This window comes from Chiloscyllium plagiosum, unplaced genomic scaffold, assembly GCF_037043375.1.
Source record: "Chiloscyllium plagiosum isolate Xiang-an unplaced genomic scaffold, Cpla_swu_hap1 HiC_scaffold_1, whole genome shotgun sequence".
NCBI classification, from domain to species: domain Eukaryota; kingdom Metazoa; phylum Chordata; class Chondrichthyes; order Orectolobiformes; family Hemiscylliidae; genus Chiloscyllium; species Chiloscyllium plagiosum.
The window spans coordinates 9,353,252-9,365,467 of NW_028270139.1; the positions used below are offsets into that span (position 1 = coordinate 9,353,252).

General features: G+C 38.9%; 1 protein-coding gene across 3 annotated transcripts in view; it reads right to left on the minus strand.

Moving 5' to 3' along the window:
• Positions 1-9,308, minus strand: part of reeld1 (reeler domain containing 1) — a 60,772-nt gene extending 51,464 nt beyond the window's left edge. For 2 of the 3 annotated variants that reach the window (XM_043699297.2, XM_043699287.2), the window contains exon 1: positions 1,534-2,016. In XM_043699297.2, the coding sequence (XP_043555232.2) occupies positions 1,534-1,614 (81 nt within the window). In that variant the 5' untranslated portion in view covers positions 1,615-2,016. Of the gene's footprint in view, positions 1-1,533; positions 2,017-9,211 lie in introns of those variants that run through there. The other variant, XM_087975368.1, reaches the window with a different exon arrangement.
• Between the last annotated feature and the right edge of the window lie 2,908 nt (positions 9,309-12,216).

Sequence of the window (12,216 nt, forward strand, 5' to 3'; positions counted from 1 at the left end):
TAGCGTCGTCCTATTTTTGATTTTTTGTAATTATCTCTCTACCTTAATCAATCAGATCATAGGCCATCCCTTTACTTGCTATTCAGCCTGTTGACATACCACTCACACCATTTGTACTATCTTTTAGACACTCTTAATTACATGGACTTTCTTGTAATGATCTCTCCGCCTATAAATTTTGTGCCTATACATTTCCCTCCACTTCACCTGATGAAGGAACAGCACTCCAAAAGCTTGCAATTTCAAACAAACAAAGCTGGTGTCGTGTGAATTCTGACTTTCTACATTAATAGGTTGCTTATTTGACATCCCCTACTACACAAGCAGAAATTTCATTCAATCTGGTATTATTTTGGGTCCCCATTCCACTCACTAGCTATCAAATCCATCCAACTCAGCAGTACATTTCTAAAGTTGAACCAAACTGTTCACAACAATATAGTTATATTTGAACTGAAATTAGTTTCCAACCACATATCTGCCTCACCACTAAGACTGCTTCTATTACCTCCACACTACCCTGTTCCAATGTACTCCTTTGCTGTGTATTTCAGCTGCCTTAACCTTAATTTTTCAACACTTTTCTGTCTCTCTGACTCCCTTTTCCCTCTTAAGGTACTCATTAACATCTACCTCTTATAGCTAAGCTTTGCTGCCTGCTCTAATATCGCCCGATATGGTTTGTTCTCAACTTTTGTCTTAAAGTTTCTATGATGCACCAAAGGCATTTTATTATGCAACAGGTACTGGATAATTATAAGTTTTTGCTGTTGTTTTTCTTGCATAACTGATCCAGGTCCTTCTTTAATAACAGCAAAGATTTTCACATTTCAGCCTGCTTTTATAAAAGTTTACTGTTAATCGCAGCAGAAATGAAAACCGATAGTCACCAGGCAGAGATTACATCACTGCTGCTGTTGTCTACAGAAACCTGAGATAATGATTTAGCCAAACTCTTGCCAGGAGTCGGTGCTTTGAAACAAATATCATTAGACTTTTAACAGGTAAAACATCCAAACTGCAAACTCTGGAGTTGTTCCATATAAAGTAAATATTGGTGTGTAAATTATATCCAAATTTGACTGTGAAATTGGTCATTGTCAGCATTAGAAACAGGCTGCCTCCTTTTATATCTGCCCAAAATCTCTTCTCTCGGTGATTTGATTAGAAATATACATTGGATGCGATCTAAAACAGATAGCTGTCTCACTTACTTAGTGCTACGACTGATAACCAATTTCACTGCCTTGTGTTTTATATACTTATTATTTAATCTAATTACTCTTCAACATTTTAATCCATTATATCAATCTGAAATTGTCACTAGACGTACTCTCCCTGCCCCCACCATTAGATCACATGCCATCCGTTAAAAGGAAGAAAGATCCGCCTAAGAACGGATGTGCAGTTAATCCACTAAAACAAGTAATACAGCCATATCATATAGTGTCTAAAGGGCTCCTCACAAAAATCCTGAACACTTACTTTATTAATATTTATGAAAAGTAAAGTGTAATCATTAAATAAACTGACCTTTGTAGGCATTTCCTTCCAAAACAAGCACTGTATTAGCCATATATAAAACATCAGGGCCTTCTGATCAAGGAAGCGCATCTCCAAAAGCTGTCTAACTCTTCCCTCTAATGGCAAGTGCAACAGCTGTTGCTTTAATAATAGTGAAATGTTTTGTGATGTCAGCCTCTTTCTTTAATCCCATTAGCTTCAAACAAAGTTTTCTATTTTACCCTCTCACACTCCCTGTCTAATCCGTGCTGTACAAACAGAAAGGAGCTGGTTTAATTTCTGGTCTCTGTGTCCATCCTGAAGACTCCAGTTTTCAGTTGTTTGATCTCATATTAAATGATTCAAATTCCATTTACACAGTCTTCCAATTAAATCTGGTTCATGCTATTCAGTTAGCATCATATCCATAATAATTGTTTCTCCACCAGGATAGCGAGACTCTGCTTAAAATGATGCACATTCTCAAATGTTAACTAGCTATGAAAGAACTGTCCTTGCATTTACCAGTGAATAAATATTGTTTGAATTCACATATCTGAGTCTATCGCTTCTATTGCTTACTCAGAGAGCTCAACTTGAGAGGTTTTAGATAGAATTTGTCAAAAAAAAAACATGCTGTTAATTCCAAATACACAGTCTAATCAATACGTTGGAATCAAAAGCTTCAATTACTATGCTGTTAATGGGAAAGTGCAGATGAGATTTTGAATCTAGAGCTAGGTGCATTTAACACAGTTTTCCTTACTTATCTTTTTCCTTCATTCCTTCCTATTCGCTATTCCATTTCTCATCCTACAGCAAGTGAAAGATTTTAATAGCATCCAATTTTTCTTCTTCCAGTTCAGTGCATAGGAGACGATATTGCTGTGAACTGTACTTACACATACATCCATCAGAGTATCAGCAGTGACTCTGTTTGCAATTCATTGCTGCCACAAGCATAAATTAAAGTAAATTTAGAAAATCAACAGAAATCTACCGGTTATCCATTTGTGCTGACATTTCATTACAGATGGTGACATTTTCAGCTGGAAAAGCTCTGGCTCGTTTAAGATGGTCATAAATGAATTAACAACATTATAACTTGGAAACTAAATAGCAGTGAACTTTGAAATCAGCAGATCTTGTCCCTTTTGCAAGCACTTGGTTCAGACTTATTTGCATTTTTTTACACACAGAACAAATTTTCTTTGCGAAGACTGCAAGAGATAAATGGCAATTGAGCAAAGACTTCTGATGTCACACTCTTTCATGTCTGAAGCATGATTTGGAAGAGAACATGAGGAAGCCTTTTACAATCATATAATTAGACATGAAATAATGAATGGCCTGGGCTGAATTTACAGATCTATACGCAGCTTTGTTCAAAGGGATACAGGACAAGTATAAATTGCTGTCACTCATGCCTGAAACAAACAGCTCACACATCAGCAACCATTCCATGACAATGCAGATTAAAAGTCTTTTCAGTTTTCTTGCTTTATGAAAATTGGATGATGTATTGCCAGACATTTTGGGTTTATATGCTTAAGATATCAGAATGGAACAGATATTTGATGAGTAGGTAGGTAAATAATTAGCCATAGTCCACAAAGGAGCATTGGTGTCTCTCCCCATTAGAGAGAGACCACTGGTTATACACAGCTTGAGGCACACCACTCCAACTCTATTTGGTGAGGTGAGAAAGTAGGGCCTCTGTGAACTAGGATAGTTAGTACAATGATTGAACTTGTGTTATAATGTCATTCTGTATTACACACTAAGCAACTGAGGTAACTAGCCCCTGGTGTTTAAGATGTAAAATTATAACAAAACACGAACAGTTTAATACTTGGGAGATATATGTATAAATAAATGGGCATTAATTATAAAAGGTAACACCAGAGAAATGATAAATAATTATTAGGAAATACAGAACATATGGTCATCCAACATTCTGCTGCATGTGTCTTAACTTACAAGAAAGCTCCATTCCCCAACAGCCCAATGCTTACAGATTTACATTGGCTTCCAATCAAGCAATATAGAGTCATGGAGGTGTACAACATGGAAACAGACCCTTCGGTCCAACCCGTCCACGCTGACCACATATCCCAACTCAATCTAGTCCCACCTGCCAGCACCCGGCCCATATCCCTCCAAACCCTTCCTATTCATATACCCATCCAAATGCCTTTTAAATGTTGCAATTGTACCAGCCTCCACCACTTCCTCTGGCAGCTCATTTCCATACACGTAACACCGTGTGTGTGAAAACATTGCCCCTTAGGTCTCTTTTATATCTTTTCCCCTCTCACCTTAAACCTATGCCCTCTAGTTCTGGACTCCCTGACCCCAGGGAAAAGACTTTGCCTATTTACCCTATCCATGCCCCTCATGTTTTTATAAACCTCTATAAGGTCACCCCTCAGCCTCTGACACTCCAGGGAAAATAGCCCCAGCCTGTTCAGCCTCTCCCTATAGCTCAAATCCTCCAACCCTGGCAACATCCTTGTAAATCTATCTTAATTTTGAAATTCTCATTCTAGTTTTCAAATTCCTATGACATTTCTCCTCCCTATTTTTCTAATCATGTATAGCTCCACGAGTCTTTATGAGTGATTTCATGGTAACGTCATTAGATTAGTAATGCAGAAATCCATGCTAATATTCCACTATAACAGATTGTGAAATTTGAATTCAACAAAAATTTTGAATTGGAAGTCTAGGCCTAAAAGTGTCCACATGTTCATTGGTGTAAAGATCCATCTGGGATTAGAGAAGGAAATCCATCATCCTTATCTGGTATGGCCGACAAGCAACTACAGAGCAAAAGTAATGTGGTTGATCCTTCATTGTCCCTTAAGCAATAAATGCTGCCATAGCCAGCGTCACACTCATTCTCTGAATGAATTTTTTAAAGTATGCACTCCATTAATTCTGGTTATTTGTGCTTCACAATTATAATTCCTCCACCACTGATGGTCTCTTGCTCATGCTCTAAAATACTCTCCCTAAGAACCTACACATACTTCGATAACCAAGCTTTCCTTTATCTGGCCTAATATTTCCTTTTATGATTCAGTGTCGTATTTTGTTCTATATACTACTGTGAAGCATCTTAGATGTGACATTACTTTCACATTACACTTTATGAATGTAAGTTGTTGTTAGATTGCACAAAACAGGCCATCTAGCCCAAGAGATCAATGGCAGTGTTTGTACTCCAAACAAGCCTCTCATTATACCATCTCACCCAAACACTATATTCTTTTGTCCCATCACTCATACACCCTACCTAGTTTCTCCTTAAACATATGCAAGCTAATTACTCCAACCATGTGATAACAAGTCACAGATTCTGACCACTGTGAGCAACGACATTTCTTCTGAATTTTTGTATGGATTTACTTGTAATTATGTTAACTTATAGCTCTGAGTTCTGATCTCAAAGTTATAATTACCAAGATGGCCATGTCTTTCTCCACTTCTACTACTCCATGGATCACCTTTTTTTCCCTCTCTTATTTTACCCATTTCCAGAAACTGCCAATTATATGCTTTCTCTATATTAGACTTAAAATAAAAGTCCCATCAACTAGGTTTATTAAATAAACTCAAAATTATTCATTTACTATAAAACAGAACTTACACAACGAAGATGCAAAACTGTTTGCAATACTTAGCTGGTAATATGGAAATATAAATGGTTACCCTCTAGATAACTCCAAACATTCACAGAAATAAAAAAATGGAAAAAAAAGATTTCCCTCTGCAAAGATTCACCTTTGGAAAAACATGCAGATGGGTGTCACCAAATAAAGGCAGTTGCCTTTGGGATCTTGGTCACAGCTTGCTCAGGAAACAGTATAGAGAGGTCACTCTTCAAGAGGGTAATCGGTTTTCACACTGAATTTATCAGAACGTTCCGCCAAAGTCAGGAGACATGAGCTGAGCAGATCGATTCAGCTTCCCCCAAATGAAAATCCAAACAATTTTTCAAAACTCCCAAAACAAACAATCCTCAAACTAAACAGCCTTAGAACCAAAACATAAAAAAAATTCAAGCATTTTTCTTGATGCAGAACATTTAGGACCAGCAACTGTTTGGAACTAACAGACAAAAGCAAAATACTGCAGATGCTAGTAATCTGAAATAAAAGCCGAAAGTGTTAGAGAAACTCAATAGATCTGGAAGCCCGTGTGGAGAGAAAAACAGAGTTAACATTTCAAATCCAATTACTCTTTGGATGCAAACAAGAGTCATTGGTCTCTAAACATTAACTCTATTTCTCTCCACACATGCTGCCAAATCTGCTGAGTTTCTCTAGCACTTTCTTGTTTTTATTAATAAGCCATTTCTTGGAAACGGCATGGTTCCAAATAATAAAAACAAGTCTTGACGTCTTTTCATTGGCCTTTTGTGTACGATCTTAAATTATGGAGACAAGGAGATTGCAGCTGGAAACTTTTATTGTTGACAGGATGTGAATGCCGCTGGCTAGACCAGCATTTATTGTCAACCCATAGCTGTCCAGAGGGAGGTCAAGAGTCAACCATGGACTTGGAGTCACATGTAGACTAGACCAGACAAGGAAAGCAGGATTTCCTTCTCTAAAGGGTGTTAGTGAAGCAGATGGCTTTTTATGACATTTGATAGCGTTTACATGTTCACCATAGGACTAGGTTTTTATTCAAGGATATTCAAAGAAATGTAACCTTTCAAAAGGATGGGCAGGAAGGAAAGGTGGTGGGTCACTTTATTAGTATGAGACAGAATAAGTAAAAGGGAAGGAAAAAGAGCTTAGACTAGATGATGTAGTACCCATAATGCTGAGGTAAGAGTACAAGGTAGAAAGACACTGGTTGGTGTAATGAATGGGTAGCTATTCTGGAGGACAGAGAATAAATCATGAAATAAGTAGGGATGTGACAAAAGCAATCTTTCTGTAGATTGTAAAAATCAAATTGACAAACGTAGCCATGAGGAAGAATTCATAAACTATTTGGGATCATTATTTGGAACAATATGTTATGGATCCAAGAATCAGACAATTCTGATAATGAGGCACATCTCAGTGTAAAATACCCCCAATGGAACAGTGACTGGTAGAATTTATTATTCAGTTTGAGAGTGAGATACAGCTGTTGGAAAAAACAAAGCTAAACTTAAATAAGGGTAAATTACATAAGCATGACAGCTGGAGTGATCTGGAAAAGATGTTTGGCAGAAAATACAATTGACGATCAATAGACACTTAAGAAAATAATTTGTGACTCACAGCAAAGATATATCCCGGTGAGTAAGGAGGAATCTAGGAAGAAAATGAATCAACCATGATTACCCATGGAAATTAAGGATATCATTCCAGACATTAGGTCACACTCCAGTGACTCCTGATACAACTGTGCAAGTACATATCGCCTGCCAATGCCGTTTACTAAAACCTTGGCATTCATTTTACTGTCTGGTAGCAAAATCATACCTTTTGTTCAACGAGAGAGTTTGGGTGGCTTCTGTATATATTTACTTGCTTCCTTTGAGGAATAAGGAGTTACTTTTACTCTTGCCAAGATTTCCCTATAATCCTCAGGTCTCTTGTTTACTTTCCCTTCACTCACAGCAGTGTTCACACTTCATCTCATAGCTTCAGTCAGAGCTACAACTCAATCTGCTGTATTCTTAGTCAGGGATCCTCTCTCTGTATTGACTATGTATCCTGATAAATCCCGTAGATTTACCTTGCAGTGATACTGAGGTGTCCCACCTTGTAACAAAGGAAACACTCAGGAATTGAACATTACCCTCAGAATTTCCACTTCTGGTCTGAGGAAGAGATCCTGAGGCATTCTCAGTTGTCCTTGTTTGTCCCTAGTTACTTGCCTTCCATTCACCCTCCCACCTTCTATCCTCAGGATCGTGATGGCAATCAAATACGTTTTGAATTTATGGCCCAGCTCATAATCATCATTTGGAGATGCCGGTGTCTGCCTTTTTTGTTGTGCAATTTTTCTACGTAGTTCCAGAGGCTAGGAATACTGTGATGCCTAACTCACCTCCTGACTCCCCAAAGCCTGTCCACCATCTACAAGGCACAAATCAGGAGTATGATTGAATACTTCCCATTCACCTGGATGAGTGCAACTCCAACAGCACTCAAGAAGTTTAATTCTTCCGAGTCTCAGAAATCTCACTGATAATTCAATATTTGTTTGCCATCACAAGATCGATAGGAACCTACTCAAAAAGCAAGCTATGTCTGTCAACCTGTTTTGCATGTTCAGTGTCCAGTTTATTTTTGCCACCTTATCTGCTTAGTAATCTTTTCAAAACAAATGAATCTATGTCAATGTCCTTTTAATCAAATCTTGGGAGGAATCGTATAAAATTAAAGACTCAGGATTACCTTCCTCAGAACATTCCTTAAAATCAGTGTTATGGAGATGTGGGTGTACTATACCTTTAAGAGAGTAAAAGCTAGCAGTGACAACATCAAGTGTTCTCAATAAGACGCAATGTAACATGTGCTCCAGCTACTGGGGTAGCTAGTTGCCTAGAAGTGACAAAACAGATTTGAATTAGGCCAATCAGTTTAAATTATACCCTGAAAAATACCAAATTCCAATCAAGTTGAATTGAGTATATTGACAATCTTAAAAGCCATTGACACAATCTGATGCTTTGGGGTATAAGACTGGGGAAAATTGAATAGTTGGGAGGAGATCTGTCACCAGACCAACAGATGTAGACTGCTAGTCAGAATTCTCTGAGAAGTACCTATCTAGAGAAGTAGTTTGCATAGAGAAAAAACTCAACACTGACCTGGGGAGCCAATTTACCGATGAAGATAAAGGGAAGATTTGACCACTGGCTGGTTTTAAAATTTGAATGTTTCTGTAAATCTTAATTGGGAGTTTTATCAGACTAGTATTATAGAAGGGAAGGTAAAAGATAGTTTTGAGGAAGGAATTGTAAATAGTTGTTAGTTAACTATTCTCTATTATACTTTAAGAAATAAAGTTGTTTTTAGTTTAAATAGTTCTTGGCCACTCGAATCTTTACAGATTACTGCACAGGATAAATCTTTTCTGTGTTGCTGGTTTTAAATTAAGCAGGAGGGTTTACCCAGTGTCATAACAGTGACTTTTTTTAGTTCCAGGCTTTTAAGTTGGTATTTGCTCTCTCTGTGCCCTGTTCCCTCACTTTAAGTTCTAGCTCTGGCTTCTTAAATTCAGCCAATACCTCTTAAATCCTTACCATTGTTTCAAATCACTCGACAGTCTTGACTTTCCATTTCCTTTATCTAAAATTCAATCTTGGAATGTGAGAATTGTTCGAGAGGCTGTCAGTCATTGCCTATTCCTAATTTAGTGGCTCACCAGGCTATTACAGGAGGATGTAGAATTAATCATCTGACATTGGGTCAGAAGTCACACGTGGGTAATACCAGACAAGGAATGCACACATCAATGCATTTTATTTGACATTGTGGTGGAATTTCAAAGGGATCGGAGCAACACGAGCCATGTTAAGATGTTGGCAGAATCAGACAAGTGATCTGGCAAGGCTCATCTCAAAGTCAGGAACATTTTGCTGCATCTTTTATGCCGTTGCCAAGCGGCAGGGTGAGCTTCTTCTTGGAGAGCGTCAAGTGGCCAATTAAAGGAGATTGTTACTTGTTCAATGCTTATTAATACCACAACTCACCTTATTAAAATTCAGTTTCCTAATCACCAAACACACTGAACAAGTTAAATGTCGAGAGTTCTTCAGATGGCAGAGTGGATACCGAGCAACCTCAGCTCGCTGCTGGCTGTGAAGAGCCCCCATATTCCTCCACCAAACAGTGTCATAAGGCAGGGTCCAATGGGCATCAGCCTCACACACTCATTGTCCAAGAACATTAGTATCCAATATTTGCCACCCTCTCATGAATATCATGGCACCTTCCTGATCCATTTGCAGGATGTACGGGAAGCATATACCTATATTGCAGAGAACACAAGTAAATAACATTAAGAGGCTGCTGCGAGGACATTTTATGCACACAGACAGACACCCAGCTCACCGCTCACACCAGCCTGCATCTCAAGGCTGCTCAGGTACTCTCTTAGCATTTTTTCACTTAGCACCTACCTGGATACTTTTTAGACTATTGCCTTGCCATCTCTTTTAGTACAGTCACAAATCAGGCAACTTGCCTTCTGGTAAGCAGTCTTTGGCCTAGGGTCTGAACATGGTGCTGTATAGCAGTGTGCTACGTAAATCTCACTTGTATCATGCACCAGCAATTTACAGGCAAAAGCACTGAAAACTCCGCAAGCAGGCAGCCATGTCTCATGATCTTACGGGAGTCATCCTTACCAAGACACCAGTCAGGTGAGGGGCTACAAAATACAAAACAGGATCTGGATGTTCGGAGCCTCAATGACACTTAAAGGCCCAATTTGGAAGCCACTAGCCAGGAAATGCTCATTCATCATGCTGGAAATCAAAAGTACACAAATGATCTCCCTGTTCCAGGACAGATGTTGTTAAACTTGAAAGGGTGCAGAAAAGATTTACAGGGATGTTAACAGGTTGGAGAGGTTGAGCTACAGAGAGAGGCTGAACAGGCTGGGACTATTTCCTCTGGATGGTCAGAGGCTGAGGGATGACCTTATAGAAGTTTATAAAATCATGAGGGGCATTGATGGGATGAATAGCCAAAGTCTTTTCCCTGGGGTGCGGCAAGTCCAAAACTAGACAGCAGTTGGTTTAAGACGACAGGGGAAAGATATGAAAGGGACCTATGGGGATTTTTCATGCAGATAGTGGTGTGTGTATGGAATAAGCTGCCAGAGGAAGTGGTGGAGACTGGTACAGTTATAACACTCAAAAGGCATCTGGATGGGTAGACAAATAGGGTTGGGTTTTAAAGAGATATAGGCCAAATGCTGACAAACTATCTTAAGAGAAATTTAAAACAGCATAGTTTTATGAATGGTAAATCATGTTTGACTAATTTGTTAAGAGTTCTTCAAAGATGTAACAACCAAAGTGGGTTGCTGTAGATATAATTTAATTTATCTGGACTTCCTGAAGGCAATTGATAGGGTGCCACACAAAAGGTTAATTCACAAGGTTGAATCATACGGACTTAGGGGTAACTTATTAGCCTGGATAGATCACTGGCTCATGGACAGAAGACAGAGTTGGGATAAATATTTTTTTTTTCTGGATGGCAAGATGTAACTAGTGGGATGCCACAGGGTTTGGTTCTTGGACCCCAGCTATTTACAATCTACATCAACGACGTGGATACAGGGATATAGCCAAGTTTGTGGATGACACAAAAATAGGTGGGACAGTAAATTGTAAGGAATAAGAATCTTACTATAGATAGGTTAGGGGAGTGGGCCAAAATGTGGCAGATGGAGTTTAAATGTGGATAAATGTGAGGTCATGCATTTGGGTTGAAAAAAATGGAAGGTGATCTATTATCTAAATGGGGAGACACTTTGGGTGCTCTGGTGTAGAGGGATCTAGGTGTACTCATTCATGAGTCACAGAAAACTAGCATGCAGGTACAGCAGATAACAAAGAAAGCAAATGGAATGTTGGCTTTTATAGCTAAAAGAATAGAATATAATGGTAAGGAAGTATTGTTGCAACTATACAAGGCATTGGTGATACTGCATCTGGAGTACTGTGCACAGTTTTGTTCCCTTATTTGAGGGAAGAGGAAAGTGGCATTGGAGGCAGTTCAGGGGAGGTTCACTAGATTGATCCCAGAGATGAGGGGTTAGTCGTATGAAGAGAGATTGAATAGTTTCGACTTATACTCTCTGGTATTTAGATAAATGAGGGGAGATCAAATTAAGATATTCAAGATGATAAAAAGCTATGGATAAAATAGACATGGAGTGGATGTGTCCTCTTGTGAAGTATTCTAGGACAAGGGGTCATAGTCTTAGGATAAGGGGTAGCAAATTTAAAACAGCATTGAGGTGAAAATACTTCTCCCAAAAGGTTGTGAATGTGTGGAATTTGCCACCCCAAAGTGCAGTGGATGCTGAGACGGAGTAAATTTGAGGAATTAGACAGATTTTTAATTGGTAATGGGTTGAATGGATATGGAGACAAGGCAGGAATATGAGGGTGAGGAGCATATCAGCCATGATCGAATGGTGGTGCAGACCCAATGGGCTAAATAGCCTAATTCTGCTCCTATATCTTAAGAGTTAATGAATTGGGACTAGATTAATTTAGAATATCTGGTCAGCTTTAGGATATCAAATTGGACTGAAGGGTGTGTTTCTGTGCTGTACAACTCTATGATTCTACAGTTGCAACCAGAATCAAATTGTGAGGGTTAAGTGTCTATATCTATGACAAAGGAAGCTGCCACACCCAATGTGAAACTATCTTATGCAAATGGACAGGACACAGACCTGCAGGGTTCCTAATCCTTGTCCAGCCTGATGCTATGGCTGCCCGTCTGATGTGTGCCCTTGTGCCCTAGTCTGTCCATATCATTCACATCAACATTTATGGTCACAGAAGCCAAGGAAACAATAGCATTGTAAGATGAGGGGCAATGGTGCCAGCAGGACCCATTACACTGGGCATGCATGGCTCATCTTGCTTCCACTCAGGAACATAAGAACAGGATTGGGTCATTTGACCTGTTGAGCCTGCCCCATCATTCAATATATTCACTGACGGAACAG